The sequence below is a fragment of the Carettochelys insculpta genome, chromosome 9 (genome assembly GCF_033958435.1).
Source record: "Carettochelys insculpta isolate YL-2023 chromosome 9, ASM3395843v1, whole genome shotgun sequence".
In the NCBI taxonomy this organism is placed as follows: Eukaryota; Metazoa; Chordata; order Testudines; family Carettochelyidae; genus Carettochelys; species Carettochelys insculpta.
In genome coordinates this window covers 31,717,263-31,738,872 of record NC_134145.1, presented here as the reverse complement: position 1 = coordinate 31,738,872, position 21,610 = coordinate 31,717,263, and the positions used below count along the sequence as shown (strand labels likewise).

Here is a 21,610-nt window from a genome sequence, read left to right as displayed (position 1 = left end):
GGTCCTATTGAAAATCCCATCCCAATTCAATTTTTTGTTGCCAGGAATAACATAACAATCACTGTTTGTGTATCTACATCTCCTGGAGTGTGCTTTGTTGCAGAGCTAGCCAAGGGAAGGAAACAGGAGCTTACCAACCAGTGCTTTTCGTGGAACCCTGCTGACATAACCAGTGAGGCTAGTGCCTGATAGGGACTCAACATTATTGTTTGCCTCATAATAAATAGAAAAAAATGCTGGCAAAAGGTAAAGGACAAAATCAGTAGAAGATCTGTTTCCCAAGCATATGCTATTAAAAATAATGGGCATTTCAAGCAGTGAAATTACTCTGAGCTTACGTGGAGATGAACTTCAGTAGTTCTCTCAGGGGGAGCTGCAATGTGGACAAACTAAACCATTGCAAGGGCCAATCAGACAAATAACCATTTGATGCTATCAGAGTCCCTGCAATAGTTTCCTTTCATAGGGCCTTATCTCATCAGTCAATGGAAACAGTTCTACTGACTTCAAATTCTGCAAACACTTTTACATGTTCTTAGTATTGCGTTCATGAGTTGCCCTACTGAAGTCTACTTAATTACATGTGTAAATATTTGGAGAGTTGTGGCCTTATTTTGAATCCTAGTTAATGTCGTATGTGAGAAGTCTGAAATCCTTTGCCTTGCTAATTTATTTCTAAAGATTATATTCTCAGCTATACAGTGGGGTTTGATTCTGGAAATACTTACTTGTGTGAACACCCAGCTGAAGGGTAATGATGAACTGTTGAGCTATACAGTCCCATGTTATCACAGTGACACTCAGCAAAGCAGCCCTGTTGAGATTAAACTGTTAACCCCAAAGGTATCAAATTAGCTTTCCTGACAGTCAGAAGAACTGCATTCTGTTCTTGGCTCTGATGCTGATCTAATGTGTGACCTTGAGCAAACCATTTTGAGGCTTCCTGCCTCAGTTTCCCAACTTTTAAAGTGGCAATCATGATATCCTGCCTTATAAATCTTTGAGATTTACAGATGAAAACCACTAATTTCTGTTAAATATAAATTCATTATAATTAACTAGGAATAAGCAAATATTGTCTTTTTTGTTGACTGACGTGGGAATACTCGTATTTAAGATTACTTTAGTGTAACTGAATTGATGTATTGCTGTTTATTGGCTGAGGATGCAGTCCTTTTGCGTTCTCAGCTCCCATTGATGTCAACAGGGTGTGCAGGCCACAAGGTTGTTTTCTGCTTTCTAGTGCTATGAAAAAAAATACCATTAGAACCAACTTCAGGATCTGGATGACAATATAGGGAGTGTGGTGTTCACTGGGAAAAAGAGGAAATAAAACTCTATTGCCCAACATGAAAGGTATAGTTCCAATGACTCAAATCTTAGCATACGAGTCAACTGGGTTTAGCTGCATACTCTCTAACCAATCCCTTGAAATGATCTTACAATTTATCGTTAAAACCTACCAATCATAAAGCCTTTAGGTAAAAAATGTAACTGATAAATCATTTCACTAAAAGAAGCAATACTTTTTTTTTAGCATCAGGTTCTTAGTCTTTGTATCTGTATGTAAAAAAAAAAAAATCTGTTGTTTCCCTGTTTTGAAGCTGCAGTGTTTTCTACATTAAGCTTTACCTCTACAGTCAAATGCAGTGACTCTTTTTATATGAAAGATGCAGCATAGATATTACAGAGTCTGGTGGCAGGTCTTATAATAAAATTTAATAGGGTAGCTAGCCATATATCATAACATTAGCATAGTTTTTATTCTGTCACCCTGGCAGTCTTCTCTAATATTGAGTACTGCATCATGTCTTGAACCTTTATCTGACTTCAGTAAAAGCACAGATCTCTTCTGAGTAACGGTTAGAGCTATGGAAGATTTAGAGATCTAATATCATAACTCAGGATTCTGTTGGCATTTCAACAGAGCACCTGCTCAGATAACTCATTTATATGTGTTACCTAACAGATAATTCCCAGGACTTGATTGGTGTTAATGTTATATTAAACCATGCTGAGTTTGACTATAATGGCACTACTGTATGGCATGAAAAAAGTGTTCCCCATGCCTTTTAAACCCCGTGCATTAATTTACTACTTGTGAAAGTAGTAGACTGCCCTCTCCCCTTTACTGTCTCCCTGCTATTGTTTGGAATCTTCCTGCTTTCTGTCTCCAAGCTTGAATTCCTGGGAATAGAGAGGAAACCAGTCACAGATCTGGGCTGCATTTCAAAGTTTGGTCAACATAGCTATGGTGCTCAGGGGTTTACCTGTAGCTCTTTCATTGGCTTAGCTAACACCCTTGGAAAGTTACTTTGTCTACTGTGATGAAAAAAAACAAACTTTTATCACTGTAGGAAGAGTCTCCACTAAATGGCATGCCCATAGCTACAGCACTGTAGTCCCCATAATACAGACTTGGCTTAAGTGAGGGCACCTTGGTTTGAAATTCGCTCCTTACAGTTGGACCGCCTTTTGCACATGGTGCTGAAATGCTACCGCCTATGGAGCTCAATAGAATATGCATCTGTTCAAACTGACATTTTGTTTTCAAGATTACGTGTCAGTTGGAGTGGGAGAGTGCTAGTTATAGGGTCTCTCATTAGCTAATGGTTTTGCATTTTACATTTGACAATATGCCCCAGAATGACAGTGCTTGGCATTGGCTTGAACCAGGTCTAGTACAGAGAGATGCTGTGAAAACTCATCTATGACACCTTGCTTATGGGCCTCCCAAAATAAAATGTCTGACAGTTGTACTGGATTTGGTAATATTTTTTCAGTATTACGCTATGGTAAGATGGGCTGCAACAGGATTTCAAAAAAAACACTAGTCCTTGTGCTCTCATTTAACCTTGTATGTAACAACTTTGGGAGACGCATATGGGTTTATTCTATAGTAAGTGATCCAGGGATGTCAGAAAGGACATACAATGGAAACAGATTATGAAAAAGACTGCAGCTGCAAGAAAAGTCTTTTGCTTTACGTTTGCTATAACTAGCTAATTTTATTCCTGAGGCAAGAATATAAAATTGCACCCCATATATTCATACTTATTTTGTAGAAAAAGGGATAATACATTCATCATCATCATCATCATCAAGGCTGGCCTGAGTCAGCTAACTGAGGCTCAGGCCATGAGACAAAAAATTGCTTTGTAGATATTAAGGCTTGGGCTGGATTTTTCAGCCCTAGAACCTGAGCCCACATCAGCTGACACAGGCCTGCTAAGGCTTTTTTATCCCAGTGTAGACATATCCATTGTTAACTAATTCATTGATGATCAAAAACTTGTCCAGCTAATAATTGCAGTGCAGCTGGATACCACAGAAATCAGAGATGGAAAAAAACTGTATATATGACATAAAGCAATAGCTCAAGGACCACCTGAAAGTATTGAGAAAAGAGCAAAGAGCTCCCGGGTTCAGTTACACTGCAATGGGGAGCTGTAATTCTGGTAAATTTTGCCAGCTCTGATCAAGTTAGTGTGCTAAAAATAGCATGGGTGGCAGCTCAAGCTAGCTGTGCAAGCACAGTCAGGTCTGAGATCCTAGATATGTAATCGGGTGGCGGCTCTGGCTAGCTACCTATGCTGCTGCAGCCACATTGCATGTTTAGCACACCAGCTTGATTAGAGCTAATGCCTGTGTGTCTGTGTGAGCTGGGAACCATACCTCCCACTTGCAGATAGACGTATCATGTATGCCAGATAGTCTGAAGAGATCTGGAAATTTCAACCAACAGCACAGAAGTGGCCACACTCTGTCTGTGGCTCTTTGTCACTGATTGGTCACCCCTGCATTAGCAAATAGAGAAGGATGCGTCGTAAAATCTCATTTTGTAGCTTGGGGTCAGCTTTTACAATAGAGACTTCTGCCAGTGTGATTATGTCCATCCGGGATCACACTCTGTACCCTCCTAACAGATTTAACTATGCTGGCAAGTCAGGAGTTCAAAGAGGTGCAATCCTTTACAGGTACAGTGGTGCAGGTGGGAGTTATGTCAGCAAACCTGTGTTTTTGACTGTACCTTTTTCATTCCTGGCAGGTGGTATGGTTATAACAGTATAAAGTGCAACTTTTCCAGTATCTCTGCATCCACACTAGGGCACTTTGCTGGTATAGTATAACCAAGCAGGAATCTTGTACCAGGAAAGTGCTCCTAATGTAACCATAGGCCAACTCTGCAAAACTCAGTTAGTAATCACCTTCTGCAACTCTGAAGCCACATTTCGTCTCTCAACAGCTGATGAAATATCTTTATATACTTTAACATTGATTTTTGGTGGGGAGATAGCACCAGTCTCTGCAATCAAAAAGATTTTATATTGATTTTTTTTAAACTAAATCTTAAATTCTACAGAATTTAAGGGGTACTAGAAACAATTTGGCTGGCTGCAGGAAGGCTCAGACTGTGCAGTATCAGGGTACAGCTGCAAGTCTCAATTGTAACAGTTCAGGTATTCTCATGTATTCTACAAACTGTAGCAAAGATGAGCATATCCTGTGGCTTTTGAGATGCACTATAATCAATCCCATGATGATGATTTTGGGATTTTGCTGTTACCCAGTCACAGCTGAGAAATGATTCTGTTGCCCTTTCTTTCCACCCACTCTCAGTTCAAAACTGGGGCAAGTCTACATTAGACCTTAAAGTGGATTGTAGACATGCAGTTCCAGCTAGGACAGTTTTGTAGCTGGAATCAACATACCTACAATCAACTTATCTGGCTGTTCTCACTGAGGGAGTTTAATGGGAGAAACTCTCCCATTGACCTCTTTTACTCTTCATGAGAACGAGGAGTACAGGGTTGACTGTTGACCCCGATAGTTCAATTTCACACATCCCCACTAGGCGGGGTTGTGTAGATGTACCCTTATTCTCAAGGGATAGATAGCTTGCAAGTTGCTGAAGTAGAATTAGTAGATGTTTGGGGTGTCTATGGCTCAGTCACCACAACTGGCACTATGTAAGATTCCTAATGTCAGCACCAGCGGAGTGGACAAGGACTGAATGGCTGGAGAGGAGGAGGATTTCTAGGGTTGATTCCTCCAGTTTGCATTAAGGCACAGTGAGAAGTGTAGCAGAGCTTGCCAGCGGTTATGCAGCATTTGTTCTGTGAATAAATGAAGTCCTTGGTCTCCAGGACTGACAGCCTGATATATTTCATAAACACAAAATTCACACTAAAACGAACAATGTTTTCACTCAGTGTCTTGTCTCATTCCTTACCTTTCTTCTTCTGTTGATTTTTGTCTAACTTGTATTCCAAAATACATTTCTCCCTTTTCTATTTAACAATTTGTCTCCTTGTTTTGTATGGTTGTTACGATATTGTATTAAAATACTGCTGCTTTTAACTAGAAACAGTAAAGGTTTTGTGATTGTATGGAATGTGTGTGTTCACTGGCAACCAGATCACTTTGTTTTATGTACAGCTACTTTGCCAGGCATGTGGGAGAGAACAATAACTATAGGAAGTGCTGGAAAGACATATAGTGTCACTGGCTGGAAGGTAAGAATAACAAGTAAGAGATCTGTTACAGAAATAATATGCATTTATCTGAACTGAAACTGTCTATTTTGCATTCTGTCATTTCAAAGCTTACTGTGCATCCAGCTCACCAAAATTTCAGGCAGTATTCACTTGGAAATGCTGCCTACCTTTAATACACACTCTCTAACAATGTTCTTATTAATTTTAAAACTAAATGTTTATGAACGGGCAATGGAAGGGTAGGATGAATTTAAAAATTAAGTACAAAACACAATTTGCTTTGGATAAAACCAAGACTGACAAAGGACACGGGCTGTGTCTACACTTGTCCCCAACTTCGAAGGTGACGATGTGCCAATCTGCTCCAGGTCCCGTGGGTGCGCGTGGGGTTTGATACAGCGGGGGGAGTTGGGTGGCCTGGGACCGACCACCCCACCGCTATAACAGCCTTATATAGTGTAGCATCAACATGTGATTCAGTGTATCTACTTTAAAACTTAGGTTTCCACAGTATTATGAGTACCAGGAACAATAACACTCCGATTGTGAACACCACAATGCCCTGTGGCTGTTCTAAGTCCCAGTAATTCTCTGTACAGCCCCAGCTAGACCAGCTAGTGGTATTTACCAATAGTGATTGATTCATTTATTCGTAACTACAATTACTTAACACTTGTCTTATATATATTTATTTGGCATAGGCTAAACACTAGGTTACATATAGCTGCATATAATTACACGTGACTTACCAATAACATCCAGTGCTCCCACATCTCACCAACAACTACGTTACAGCGGCCCTTCAAGTCAAAGATATGGCTTGGTTGGGACCTTTCGTGGTGGTGACATCTGGGTGATCAGGCCAGGGTCTGCTGTCTGGACTGGAAGTTGCTAGCCTCCGCCTTGTGTCCAGGAGCCCATACCCTTGTCCCTGCTAAATCACCTTTTATACTGTTTCTTACTTGGGGGTTCAATACCTGGCCAATTAAAGCGTTTGTTACCTAATTTGGGCTTTCTATCCTCCCGGCCTGTCAGAACATGTTACAAGATTTCCTCTGTCCTTGGTCATTTTCTGAACCTCCCCCTGGGACCCTCTGATGTTGCACAACCAAGATGTTCTCTTTGGGGGGCTTCCAGCTACATGCCCCAGCTGTTCTCTTTGGGGACTTACTATCTGCTTGTCAGGATGTTCTCTCTGGGGACTCTCCAACTACTTGTCAACTTTCTGATTTCTTTCTCCTGGCCTGGCTTCAGACCTTCCCGCCGTTGTATGATAGCGTTCCAAGATGGAGTATATGGTCATTCTGCCTTGCGAGTGAGGCCCGGCCACCAGGTGCTCATGCTCCCACAGAAGGGAGCATGGTAATCAGGGCTATGGGAGATTGAGGAATAAAGGGATTTCGAAGTAGCGTGGGCACTTCACAGTGCTTGCGGCTACACACATGCCGGCACTTTGCAGTTGCTGTGGGGGAAGTTTGATCTAATGAAGTGCTGCATATTCACTGCAGCACTTCATTAGTAATCTTCCATGGCCTTGATTACCATGCCCCCTTTGAAGCTGGGGGCAAGTGTAGACACAGCCATAGAGCGTTTTGTAAAACCCATTTCCAGTTTTGTGATGTGGGTGTAAATGTTGGCATTAAAATATTTAAGGATCTTGCTGCTTCCACAGACAAATCTAAAACACCATTGCTTGAGTGCACAATTACTTAGCCTACAAAATTACACCCATAATATACTGGTGATGCAACAATTTATGCTAGTTTGAGGTTCCTTTAAATATGTAACCAGTATTTTATTTGGCTCTGGTAAAGTAATGATAATGTTTTATACTGGGTACTAAAACAAATACAGACATGTTAAAATGTGTCAGCAACCCCCAACACAGGTGCCAAGAGTGTCACGCGAGCTGATTTTCATTGGCATGTGAGGCAGGAGCTCAGCCACACTCTTCCTTCCCGATACAGCCAGGAGCTTGCTGAAAGCTGTGCTGCCTGTGGATTAACAAAAGGCTAGTTAATGCTACCAGCCACCACCTAAACAGTAAAGATCTGCATCTGAATGTATTTATTAATGAAACTGTTGTAAGTAGGACTGTTAGTGACTTCAAAAAGTATCATTGGCACTCAGACTGTACATAGAGGACAAAAAGGTCGTATTTCAACACTCCCCCTCAGAAAAGTTGCTGAGCCTTGTATTAAAACACGTAGCAGCCAGATTTTCAACTGGAGTTGCAAAAATATGTTAGCAAAAATATCTAATATCTGAGAGGCACCTTTCACCTCTTTCCTTTTAATCAGCCAGTCTACACCATGGCTCACTGGCATCTGTGTGACATTTGGCCAAGTGCATGTTTGGGTGCGTACCAGCAATTTTGTCTCTTAAAGGTGGCTTGATTTCCCCCAATGTCCCATATTGATGACTTAAGGGAAAGAAAGCAACAGGGCAGATCATGGCCTCATATAACATCATTAGTGAAGTCTTCCACAGACAGAGCAAAGCAGGTAACTGATACTTATAACATTTAAAAAAAAAAACAGGCAGGTTAGGAGAATAATAATAAATGTGACACTATGGTTACATATTATAAAAACAAAGCACATTTTCCTCCTCTTTGTGAGTCAGAGACCATCACTCCGCTGCCGTTATACAATAGCGTAGTTCTGATGTATTTTGGAGCAATTTCATGCAACTAAAACACCCTGGCCACATCTACGCAGGCAGTCTCTGTTGACAGAGGCACTTCAGCAGTACCTCTGTCAACAGATAGTATTTACACACAAAGCAAATCAAAAGAGCAGGCTGCACTGTCAACAGAGAGCAGCCAGACTGCCCTGCCCTCTCGACAGAACAGCTGACCAGAAGATCTGCAAACAGGGTTGTCCAGGAAATCAGAAACCGTCTGGGTGCATCTACACTTGCATTTCTCTTTCGAAAGAGGCATGCAAATTAGGGAAATTGAAAATGCAAATGAGGTGCATATCTACATATCTGGTACCTCATTTGCACATTCCTCTTTTGAAAGAAAAGCAGCGTAGACACTGCTCGTTTGAAGATGGGGTTTGCTTTTGAAAGAGCAGTGTCTACGCTGCTTTTCTTTTGAATGAAGCACTGTCAAAAGAGGTGCCATATATGTAAATCTGCACCTCATTTGCATTTTCAATTTGTCTCATTTGTATGACTCTTTCGAAAGAGGAATGCAAGAGTAGGTGCACCCTCTCTGTCTACAGAAGTGTCTCCACAGACACTGTGTTGATAAAACACTGTCGACAGAGGTGTTCTACCTGATTGGGAACAGGGATAATGCTGCCGATTGAACAGCTGAGTTTCGTTGACAAACTCTTCACAGAGTGCTTTGACTGTGTCGACAGAAGCTGTCAGTGTAGATGCAGCCCCTTTTGTGACAAGAGGAAGATGCCTAGGAAACAAAAGATGGAAATGTCTATATAAAAAGCCAGAATAGCTTTACTTGTTACAGTGTAAACGCTCAGTCTGTTTCCTGTTGGACCATGTGTGATTGTGCTGCACAACAACATCGCTTGAGAGGCAGACTTGAAGAAAAATTTGATTAGTTTAAATGAGTCCCATGTCCAGCATTTCTAAACCTGCCTTATAGCAAAAATATTGTACACTATTATGTCAACAAGTGTACTATTGCTACTTTCCATTGTGAATACCTCAAATACTTTCAATTTTTAATTCTTTATTATGATTTCTCATTGCTAACTTGCCTTCTGTTTAAGATGTGCATGTGTTTTTTCCCTCTGCATAGCTTGGATGGTCCATCGGTCCACAGCATCTGATAAAACATTTGCAAGTTGTTCAACAGAATTCACTGTATACATGCCCAACTCCATTACAGGTAGGTACAGAGAGGAGAGAAGTGTTACATTTGTACAGTGTCTTGCATAAAGGAGTAGGGATGTCCAGGCACTTCTGCAGTACAGTTAATACAAGTTGGAATGAATTTTGAGATGTCTGTGTATTTTTAAGTAGTTTCTTGGGGATGAGTGTGCTGGTAGAGATGGCAAATTTGAAAGTTGTAATGAGGCAATTTGAAAAATGCACCAGAACATTGCATATTCATACTGTATTAATCTACAGAGATGACCAATGTTGCAGAAAATCTGGCAGCCTCATTCCTTTGTTAGCAAAAGTTTCATTGCAGGCTTCTGCAGCATATCTCGTATTGCTGAGAATTACTTTTATTAAATAGTCTGCAATTTATTTATTGGTCTTCTATCATGTTTTAGCATTAATAATTAAAACTTAACTGTACTTCAGATTAGATTGTAAACCTTTGAGTCAAGGACTCTGACTTCTCTGTCTGGTGCCAAGCCTATCAGAATGGAGGACCAATCCTGACAGGGGCTTTTGAGATGCTACAACACAGGAAAAAGGAACCAAACTTGGCAAATAAATACACAAATTACTATTTGTGAGGCAGCGGGTTTGGGGTATTTGTGGACTGAGTAAGGCTCCAATCCTGCAAAGGATCTGTGTGAGAAGGCTCATACACCATGCAAAGTCCCAAGGACCTCTTCCAGAAACTTCAGTAGGACTCTCTGTGGGTGCAAGGATCCACCTGCAGGAACCCTATATGCCAATTATGTTTGCAGGAGGCTTTGGCACAAGCTCTTTGGAAGGACTTTAAACGCATGGATGACCCAGACTGCTACTTTTACTCACTGTCTCGAGAGTTGGAAGTCAAGCGTAATCGGATGGCCCAGCTACTCCAAGGAGTTGGATTGAAACCAGTTATTCCAGATGGAGGCTACTTCATGATTGTTGATGTTTCTGCGCTTAGTGCAGGTTTATTATGGAGGGAGTGGGAGCATATATTCTACTTAATATTAATCTGCAACTTCCACTTCAGCCCCCACCCCTTTTTTAGTTTCTCATAACACTTTCAAACAAACTCCTTTTGGGCTAACTTTTTCTGTGGGTAAACTTGGCCCAAAGATTATTTTTGTAAGTTTTGGTAAAATCCAGTCATCCAATTTTGAGTGGTGCAATTTCTAATTACTAGTGTTGTATTACTTTTTCATTTAATCAAGTCTGAAGACTGTCACAGAGAAGATGTGAAATTAGGGTTTGGAGAGAGGATGGTTGACTGGATTTCTATTTTAGGAAGGCATACGATTTGCAGAAGTTTGAGAATTACTGGTCTGTGTTTTAAAATCTTGGGCCCACACACACAGACTTTCGGGTTCAGTTTTTTTTTCTTTAATCTAACGTCATTGAAAACGCTGGAGGCATTGTAAAGCACTTTAGTTCAATCTACATTTAAAGGGACTTTCAAATTTCACCCACGTTCACAAATTCTTCTGAAAGTTCAGGGTATCGTATCAGAGGAAAAACTTTTCTAGAGGCAGGAATTCTAGGGCATATGTACATTTAAAATGCTACAGAGGTGCAATTGGTGCTGTAGCCCTTCACTCTAGGCACTACCTGCACTGATGGGAGGGATTCTGCCATTGTCATTGACCTCTCTGTGTTGATGGTAGAATTCCTATGATGATACTGTCCACATTGGGAGCTAGGTTAGTATAAGTGAATGACCCAGAAGTGTGGATTTTTCAGAACTCTCTGAGAGATGTAGCTATATAGATGTCAGTTCCTCGTGTAGACCTGGCCTCAGTCTCAAGTCTTCCATTGACTGCCTATGTCAACAAGGCCTCACAATGCCTGTTTAAAATATGTGAATGTGCCCATTCTAGAAATGGGGTTCAGAGAAGATATGCAATTTCCCCTGCCACCACAAACTCAGACAAGTTTATATCTAAACCGGAATCAAATTCTGAATGGAGCACAAGACTTTGTTGAGCTCTTCCTAGTGGTTCTGTAGTGGCTCTAGAATCAGCTGTACTAACGAATACTTTGAGTTAAGCGTCCTTTCAAGGGAATCTGGAAGGGGCTATAATATTATGCTCCATTTTATATTCATTTTTATTTTAGATGTGGATCTCTCTGATATGGAGGCGAATCAACATTTTGATTATAGATTTGTGAAATGGATGATAAAATCTAAGGTAAAATGTCTCTTGTACCTGGTCATCACATATACATTAAAATTAGTATTATTTTTATACCTAAAACAAAAGCACCTGCGCCAAAGGATATAGCTTAGCTCAGTTATTTACATTTGAAAGCATTTCCTAGGGGTTTAGTTGTGCGTATTACCCTAACTGTGGGAATCTAGTGGCTGAAATCCTGCTGAACTGTAAAATCCTACTGAAAATGTAGCTTTAGTCTTAGCACAAAAAAAAAAGGCAGTAATTGCTGTTTATTTCCACACTTACATGTTTGCAGGAGGCAAGATTCTGCTGCTTGTGTTGCCTAGCAAAAGTGATTGAGTTTAGGTTGGACTTAGTTAGCACATGTTAAAGCTTAGCTGAAGCATTCTTCCTAGTCAAGGTAAATCCATTGATTTTACTGCTGCAGGATTAAATCTGAGATTTGAATTCTGAAAATTGAGCCTGTTCAGTTCAAAAGAGGGAAGGGAAGGCTCCAAAATCTTGGCTATACCATTTATCAGATATAAAACTGACTTTATCTGTCTGTAAGAAGTAAATCATTGTGTTTATTTCAGAAACTATCAGCAATTCCTCTTACAGCATTCTGTGGCCCAGAGACCAAAGAGCAGTTTGAAAAATATATACGTTTTTGCTTCATCAAAGTAAGTATGTGCCCTGATCTAGGAAGCTGCTCTGATATTAATGTTGCCTATTACTAACATTTTGTGATAGTTTAAAGGAGGTGTTTTGTGTTATATTTTACTATTAAGAAGTTAGTTATTTGACTGTTTTTACATTGGCATTTTTAATAGAGTTATTGAAAGGTTAAATTTTTATTAACTGCAACAATAAGCACATGGAAGAAGTATCAGAGAGATGGCCGTGTTAGTCTGTATCTTCGAGAACAACAAGAAGTCCTGTGGCACCTTATAGACTAGCAGATGTTTTGGAGCATAAGCTTTTGTGAGCAAAGACCCGCTTCATCAGATGAAGTGGGTCTTTGCCCATGAAAGCTTATGCTCCAAAATATCTGCTAGTCTATAAGGTGCCACAGGACTTCTTGTTGTTTGCATGGGCTGTGGCTACACTTGGCTAAAACTTCGAAATGGCCATGCAAATGGCCATTTTGAAGATTACTAATGAGGCGCGGAATTGAATATTACTGATATTGAATTGAAGATTACTGATGAGACGCTGAACGGAATCAGTTGAGAGGAATAAGGGGATTTTGAAAGGTTCGGGGTCCTTTTGAAAAGGACCCCTGTGTAGCTGTGCCCAGTTGCGAGTGTTCAAAAGTGGTGCTTTTGAAGTGCTGTGGCTGGAAGTGTCCTAATGCTAATCAGGCGCTGAATATTCAATTCAGTGCCTCATTAGTAATCTTCAAAATGGCCATTTGCATGGCCATTTTGAAGTTTTGGCCAAGTGTGGCCACAGCCATGGATGAAAAAATTATTACAAAATACAGGCCCATGCTGATTTGAGGCAGGGACAGAGATGGTCAGTAGTGGAGTTGCAGAAACACAAAGGGACGTTGTCCCTTGGCTAAGGAGAGTTCAGCACTCAAAGTAGGTTGCATTGGCTGGGATGAGTAAGTGGCCAGGGACAGAGTTGCCCTTAGCTATATCCAGACCATGCAGCTGGGTAGGGCATGTAGATTTAGGATACCACTGGGTCCCAGTATCCACCTAGTTGTCTCTTCCTATCCCTGTTCTGTGGCTCTGCTTCCTCCAGAGTGAATCTAGTTAACAGTAAAAAAAACCCTGCCAGATCTATTAGCAGCATAACCTGGGAAAGAGCCATTCGAGTGGTAATGAAGCCATTTAACAGGATGAGCCTACTTACGTCAGTTTGTGAGTTTTGTGTGGTAGTCGGCAGGACCTTAGTTTTAAAACAGTGGTGGAAACTCTTTTTAAGATCGGGGGCCACTGAGCTGCAGAAAAATCAGTTAGGTGGCCACATACAATTTAGAAGCAAAAGAGCCCCCCAAAAAACAAAAGCCTTCCCATCAACATGGCTCCCAAGTGAGGAGAAAAAAGAACACATCACAGACGTGGCCCCCAACTGAAAAAGAGGAAGAAAAGACATTCACCTCTCTACACTCAAGAGCCATCCCAGAGCCTAGGAAGGCTGGGCTAGTAGATTTTGTAGGATCCCTGTAGGCTCTGGGGAGGGGCTAAAATGAGGGGCTCAGTGCACAGGAGGGGGCTGTTGTGGACCAGGCTGGGATGGGGATGTGGGCATGTGGTCGGGGGCAGGATTGAGTTTAGCGTGTGGGGTCAGAGTGGGAGGTGGGCTGCAGGAGTGGACTAGGATAGACAGCCTGCAGGAGATAAGGTGCAGGAGTAAGGGTCTGGGGTCTAGGCAGTGGGGCTGGGAGTGTGGGGTCTGGGTGAGAGGGTTTCGTAGTGGGGGTGGCCTGTGTAGGAGGGAGGGTGCAGAGGGGTGTGTGTGTGAGGGGTCTGGATGGGAAGGGGGGCATGGGAGTGGGGTTTTAGGGCAGGCGGGAGGGTGGTGTCTGGGAGGGGTGGGAATGCAAGATCTGGGTGGGAGGGAGTAGGGATGGGGGTACCAACCTTGTGCAGCTCTTGGAGGTGGGAACACATAGCTCTGTACGTGGCAGGGAAACATGCCCTGCCAGCACTGTGATTCAGCCAATGGGAGTGACAAGTGTGTTGAGGAGAGTATGCTGTCAAGAAGCACTTCCCTGCAGTACACAGGAACTGCTTCTTCCCCTTCTGCCAGGCAGAGCCTGTGGGCTAGTTGGGGCCCCGACATGCCTGGATGGGCCCGTGAGAATTGGGGCTTCCATGTTCCCCGGGCGCATGGAGCTGGGGTTGGTACTCCAGCTACAGTGCCCCCTTGCCTATCTAGAGCACCAGTGCCGGCTTGTACCACATTGGGGGGTGGGTGCCCTGAACGTCACGAGCCTGATCCGGGCCATAGGTTCCCCACTTCTAGTTCAAAATGTGTTTTAAAAATATATTTCTTTAGTGTGCTGCTCAATGTAGGGCCTCATAAATCCTAAGTCTGGCCAGGGAATAAGATGTTTCTCAGCTAGTTCTCTCCTTACCTTCCATTGACAAGATTCCTTTGGATCACAGCAAAATTGTGAGCTGAGGTAGCAATCTGTATGTTTTTTTTTTTTTTTGCTGGCGAAGCTTCACTGCCCGGTCTGGAAAGAGATAATTTCTACAAAAATTCTAGACAAGTCAAGCTACAGACTATTTGTACGACTCACCGAGCTATAGCCTAGTCACAAGATTGTCCAGAATATGGAATACCCATGCTTGGGGCAGCTTCGTTAGATGGGTATTGAAAAACAAACAAACCCCACCTTTACACACAGGTCTGGTGACTTCAGATATAGCATGGGCAAAACTACTACTGAAAAGGAAACAGATGCACCTGCAAATATTATGGGGGTGATTTCTACATATGTTTGATAGTATTGACTCCAAAGAAAGCCAAGTTGATTGGAAATGGTATTTACAAGAAATCTTAACTTTGAATTTCTTTTATGGTATGCCCTCTAGATCAGTGGTGTCCAATTAGAGGGTCACCACGCTTATGGTTGCCATCCTTCTGTATTCACCACAGCCCCTGCCCCCCAGTAATGCCCTCCCCAAGAACCAGGCACCCCCCTCCACTGAATGCGGTGACTCACCAGAGCTGCTGCTGCTACTGCTGCAGGAGCTGCGCTGACAGGAGTCATGACAGCAGAAGCTGTGCTGGGGCCTGAGCCATGGCGGCAGGAGCCATGCTGGGGCCCAAGCCGTGGCCCAAGCTGCGCTGGCAGGAGCTGTGCCAGGGCTTGGGCAGCACTGAGGCCCAAGGAGCCACTGCTGCTGCCACGGGCTTGCCCCACCACGTGATGGGGTGCTTGTGGGCAGAGGGCGCTCCATTTTGCCACACCATAGTGTCATGTTTGCCACATGTGGCAAATTGGAGATGGTATTGGACACCACGGCTCTAGACAGACAGTTACAAAGTTAGTGGCAAATTATTGAATCCTTTGGAGGTTCTCAAGATGCTACATTGTACTGCTGAAAAAATGGCTGATATACTCTGATTTTGTTAGAGCTCTGTACCTGTAGTAATTGTGATATTCTGTATTGCAGCAAGACAGCACACTAGATGCAGCTGAGGTGATCCTGAAGAACTGGAATAAACCAACATCTTGATTTTCATATTTGTATTAATTATTTCATCTGGTATAATTATTTTATTTTTAAGTATTTCATTATACCATTAAAAGCTAATGTACTCTAAATACAGAACATGATGCATATGAAATTGCAAATAATTATGGGAGGCTGCCTTCGAAGTAGCTAAAATAACAAGTGATCCATTGCAAATAATGTGATCTAAGGAATTATTTTTAGTCTTTCCAAAATGTTGGCTATTTCTCAAAATAATTATAGAATCCACATTTTTGAGCAGGGGGTAGATTTACTAGAGCACTGAAAAAATAAGTACATGATATAACGGTGTTTGGCTTAGGAGGAAGAAGTCAGTAGAGTAAGAGCTGTTGTGATGTAATGGTGTAGGCACCACATGGAAATAGCAAGATTTGAAGACAGCATGTTGGATTTCACATATGAGCAGCAGCCTGATGTGAAGGAAAACTAAGGAATGCTTTGAAATAGTGCATATTTGCTAGGTCCAGGGACTTAGTGCTGAACATCTTGTGAATACATGGAACAAAATTGATTTACCAGTTCAATTTTTGCTGTATATTCAGTTTTAACTGTTAAAATTCATTACTGTTTCACTTTCCTACAATTGTCAAATTACAATTTTGAAAATGCTCAATCTTCCGAGTTCTGAAATAGTATGTAGTCTAAGAGTTTAAAAGTTTGGTGTGATTTTTATTTGCCTACATATAAAAATAAGACACCTTGCTATAGATGGCCCTTAACAATCCTTAAATATACAACAATCCCAAAACATACAGCATACTCCTGTAATTCCTTTTCATCTCTTAATTAGCCTATCCCCAACCAGCACCAGTAACTCCACCATGAAATACAGATTTAGAAAGAGTAACTAAGATTCTTCTTCGAGTGGTCCCTGTGGGTGCTCCACAATAGGTGTCGGGCTCGCCCGGCGCCGCAGATCGGAAATCTTCCAGCAGTTTCTCCTGGATCGCGCATGCGCTGGCGTGCGCCGCCCCCCCTGCATGCCCCGGTCGTGTGCACGATCCGGTCCCCGCTAGTTCCTTCTCAACCGCCATCGGCTGCAGACGGAATCCACTCAGGCTAAGGCCAGAGTCAGATTACTTAGTGGTTTTTTTCCACGTGTAATTTGTCGTTTTCGGTTATTAAACAAAAAAAAAAAAGGAGAGAAAGCAAAGACAAAGAGAATATCAGCAAAAAAAAAAAATGGAAAAAGAGAGGAGCAGAGAAGAGAAGAGCGGACGTGAAGGCCATTTAGGCTGCCCGCTGCCGCAGGCCGGTGATCACTATTTGGGGTGGAAAGGCACGGATTAAGTGCTAAGTACCCTATTAACAATAAAGGACTCACCGCAATGGCCTCTTCAGGTTTTACAAAGCAGGAGTCATGCCGTGAAGCTATGCTGGCCTCCGTGGGGCATAGTGAAGGCATCCGATGCCTGGGGGAATTACAGGCTACCTTGCTGGAGAAGCCTCACCCAGAACAGCCCGCTGGGTTGCATAAGAGGAGGGCAGTTTTTCTCTACCCCCTCAGTGCAGAAATGGAGGAAACTCTCCCTGGCTCGATCCTTGCCATGTGTTTGCAGCGAGCAGGACGAGCGGAGCACACAGCCACCAGCTGCATACTCAGGCAAGCGGCAGCGCAGCAGTGCACGTGGCAGAGGCTGAGCCCCTGGTTATACAACAGCCGGCACGCGGCGCCTAGAGCGTCAGCCAGGCAAGCGCCGGAACCAGCGGCACCGCCACAGGTGGCACAGACCCCTGCGGCACCAGCGGTGCAGGGGCGCCAGGCACGGAGCCTGCAGGCACCGGAGGGGGATAACCGCGCGGCACCGCAGCTGACGGTGCCAAGCGCGGCGCTGACAGCAGGGCCGAGATCCCCGGCACGGGAGGGGGCCGTGCCGGCCCCGCAGCGGAGGGGCAAGGCAACATCAAAAACCCGGCACCGCAGTCCATCTCTGGACAGGGCTGCGCTGCTGTTAGCACCAAGCCCTCTTCCTGTGATACACACGCCGCACCGAAGGCCTGTGTCTCCACCGGCCCATCCGGACAAAAAAAAAAAAACCTCCTTCTCCGTTCCTCCAACCAACGGTCACCATGGCTTGGGCCACCTTCACCATTTTTGGGATTGGATCCCCTGGAGTGCTATCACAAGCCAGTTTCACTTCTATCTGTATTGTCGAGGAGGTCTTGCTCTCCCAGACATCGGGGGTACACACCCCGTGAGTCGTCCAGGTCTCCATCCCCAGACCCTTGCCCATGCTGCCATGGTTGTCCTTATCATGCTGGACACAGACATACCACAGGTCTACACCCAGGGGCAGGTCCCCCCCCGGCCGCTCAATACCCCCATGGGCACTCCCGATCAGGGACGGAAACACAGTTGTCTCAAGGGGAGTTAATTTTAGAACCCCGAGACTTTCCTTCACAATCCTCCAGTGAGCAAGTGTATTATTGACCGCAGGAACCCGAGGGTTCGAGGGAGGTTTACCTTAGTGATTCCTCCTTATCCTCCCCAGATGAGGCCGTGGCCCCCGGGGATGTCTCTCCCTCGGATGACCTCAAACAGTTTAAGGAGCTGTTTAAAAGGGTGGCTTTCACGCAAGACATTCAAACAGCAGAGGTGCAGGAGAAACATCACAAACTCCTGAAAAATTTGAGACCCCCGGCTTCATCCAAAATTGCCATTCCGCTGGACGAAGCCATTCTGGAGTCAGCCACTACTATATGGCAGACTCCGGCCTCTGTTCCGCCTACGAACAAGAGAGCGGATAAGAAATACTTCGTCCCAGCAAAGGGCATGGAGTTCCTCTTCAGTCACCCACAACCAAATTCTTTGGTGGTCAGGTCGTCCCAGCAGAGGTCAAAGGCTTCTCAGTACAAATCGGGGGATCGGACAAAGATGCTAAGAAGCTAGAGCTGTTTGGCAGGAAGGTATATTCCTCTCCTATCCTGCTATTGAGAGTGGCAAATTATGGGCACACCTAGCAAACCATAATTTTGATAATTACTCCAGGCTTACTCCCCTCATGGATCCACTTCCGGAAGATAAAAAGCCGGTGTTACAGGCGATTGTTCAAGAGGGCTACACAGCATCACGGATGGGAGTCCAGATTGTCCTGGATGTGGCGGACACGGCAGCACGTTCAACGGCTACAGCAGTGGTCGTGCGTAGAGAATCCTGACCCCAGACGTCGGGTATCTTGAGGGAACTACAGGCGAAGATCGTGGACCTTCCCTTTGATACACAAAAGCTGTTTGCAGACTCAACCGACTCGGTCCCTCACTCCAGTAAGGACTCGAGAGCTACACTTAGAACCTCGGGCATTTATACTCCCCCATACAGGAGGGAAAAATTTTATCCTCAGCAAAGACGCTATGCTTACAACCACAGCGTGCTCAATATCAATGGGGCTACGGCGAAGGGCACTATCAATAGCGGCAACAGTACAGAACTCCTAGGCGATGTTCTCAACAAAGCCGTACGCCCTCGGGTCAGGCCCAAAGGCAACAAGTTTGATGGGTATGTCGGGGGCTACACTATCAATACCCTCGCTCAATGCCACTCCCATCTCATGTTCCATCATCGCCTCAGACCGTTCCACTCCCAATGGCAAAAGATAACCACAGACATATGGGTGCTGGAGATCATAGCCACGGGTTACGCTATCCCCTCCTAGTCGCTTCCACCGACGAAGCCTTCCACCAGGCCTCACCTCAGGGACGCTGCCATGAGGCGAGGCTCAAGCAGAAGGTGACTCACCTTATGTTCATAAGGGCGGTGGAAAGAGTGCCGGAATAATTCCAGGGGAAGGTTTTTATTCACGCTACTTCCTACCAGGGAAGAAAACAGGACACCGGAGGCCCATCTTAGATCTTCGGGGCCTCAACCGTTACTTGCGCAAGCAACGGTTTCGGATGATCACAGTTGCCTTGATACTCACGGCACTGGACGATGGAGACTGGGTTGCAGCACTCGACTTACGAGATGCTTACTTTCATATAACAATCCACCCGGCACACAGACGCTTCCTCCGCTTCACGGTCAGCCAGGAACGCTTCCAGCACAGGGTTCTTCCGTTTGGCCTCTCCTCGGCCCCCAGAGTCTTTACCAAAACCCTGGCAGTGGTGTCAGCCTACCTGCACAGACAGGGGGTGTTTATTTTTCCCATATCTGGGCGACTGCCTGCTAAAAGGGACCTCGAAGGCAGAGCTCTCACGCATGATACGCGTCACAGCGGACACGTTTCTTCGCTGGGCCTAGTCATCAACCTCACAAAGTCAAAGTCTGAACCCACGCAACATACAGAGTTCATAGGGACACGCATAAACTCTATCACAGCAAGGGTGTACCTACCCGACGCCCGCTTCCGCGCAATCAGTTCGCTGGTGCAAGTCATTACATACAGCCCCACGGTGCCGGTCTTAACATGCCTACAGCTGCTGGGCCACATGGCAGCAGTGACGTTTGTGGTACGGAATGCCAGGTTGCACATGTCAAGCCTGTAGCATTGGCTGGCAAGCTTTTACAAACCGGCATCCCACACTGTCCATAGGGTGGTGTTGCCCACAACAGAGGTGCGCAGATCCCTGGCGTGGTGGGAAAACCCTGAGAATCTGCTAGTGGGGGTGCCTTTTCACCAACCACAAATTTCTATTTTTCTTACTACCGACACCTCCCACATGGGATGGGGAGCGCACATCGGCGACAAGGTAACGCAAGGGCTATGGTCCCCTGCGGAACAGACAGTGCACATATCCATACTGGAGCTCAGAGCAGTGTTCAACGCCTGCAAACATTTTCGAGATTACCTACATGGCAAAGTAGTTGGGATTCAATACCGACAATACCTCCACTATGTTTCTACATCAATCGACAAGGAGGAGCACGATCCGGTGCCCTATGTGCGGAAGCACTTCCAATTGTGGAATCGGTGCATCGCCAATAACATAACGTTGAAAGCCTCGTACTTGCCGGGCGCTCACAACGTGAATGCAGATCAGCTGAGCAGGCGCTTTGCAATCACGCACAAATGGCAGATCCGCTCCAATCTGCTACAGCGCATTTTTCGTACATGGGGGTTTTCCCCAGATCTATCTGTTTGCCATCCAGTACAACAACAAAAAAAAAAAAAAAGTGTCCCCAGTACTGCTCCAGGGCAGGAGTGGGGCGGGGGTCCCTGGTCATGTTTTCATGGAAGGGCTCCCTACTTTACATGTTTCCCCTGGAGCGCTTATCCGCAAGGTCTTGCACAAAGCCATAAGGGAGAGAGCTCGCATGATACTCATAGTCCCGCTTGGGATCGGCAGCAATGGTTTCCCTTGCTTCTGCGCATGTCGGACCGCCCACCGCTCCCTCTACCGGTGGCACTGGGCTTACTCATGCGGGCTCAAGGGTCCATAGTGCACCTGCACCCTCAGGGTCTGCACCTACAAGCATGGCTAATCCATGGCTCAGCTCCTTAAAGAGCACATGTACGGAGGGAGCACAACAAGTCCTGGAATGTAGCCGAAGGACCTCCACCAGGAGGACTTGCAAGCAGAAATGGACTCGATTCACAGCCTGGTGTTCCGCCAAGCAGTTAGCTCCCCTTGACGTTCCTATACCTGTAATACTAGAATACTTATTGAACCTCAAGAGAAGTGGGCTTTCTCTATCCTCGCTAAAGGTCCTCCTCACCGCTATATCAGCCTTTCGGCATACAGAGGAAGGGCCCATGGTATTTGCCCATCCTATCGTTACCAGGTTCTTGAAGGGGCTGGTAAACCTGTACCCCCCCTCGGAAACCGCTTCCACTATCGTGGAATTTGGACTTGGTGCTCAGCATGCTATCGGGTCCACCTTTTTGACCCATTAGCCACAGTTCCCATACGTCTCCTTATGATAAAAACAGCCTTCCTCCTTGCAACTACGTCAGCCCAC

The 21,610-nt window shown here is 44.7% G+C and overlaps 1 protein-coding gene across 8 annotated transcripts in view; it reads left to right on the top strand.

Moving 5' to 3' along the window:
* The window catches only part of KYAT3 (kynurenine aminotransferase 3), a 48,089-nt gene extending 31,743 nt beyond the window's left edge, over positions 1–16,346 (top strand). For all 8 annotated transcript variants that reach the window (XM_075003503.1, XM_075003499.1, XM_075003502.1 and 5 more), the window contains 6 exons: positions 5,440–5,516; positions 9,271–9,360; positions 10,118–10,310; positions 11,457–11,530; positions 12,091–12,177; positions 15,634–16,346. In XM_075003503.1, the coding sequence (XP_074859604.1) occupies positions 5,440–5,516; positions 9,271–9,360; positions 10,118–10,310; positions 11,457–11,530; positions 12,091–12,177; positions 15,634–15,696 (584 nt within the window). In that variant the 3' untranslated portion in view covers positions 15,697–16,346. The remainder of the gene's footprint in view (positions 1–5,439; positions 5,517–9,270; positions 9,361–10,117; positions 10,311–11,456; positions 11,531–12,090; positions 12,178–15,633) is intronic.
* The last annotated feature ends 5,264 nt before the right edge of the window (positions 16,347–21,610 follow it).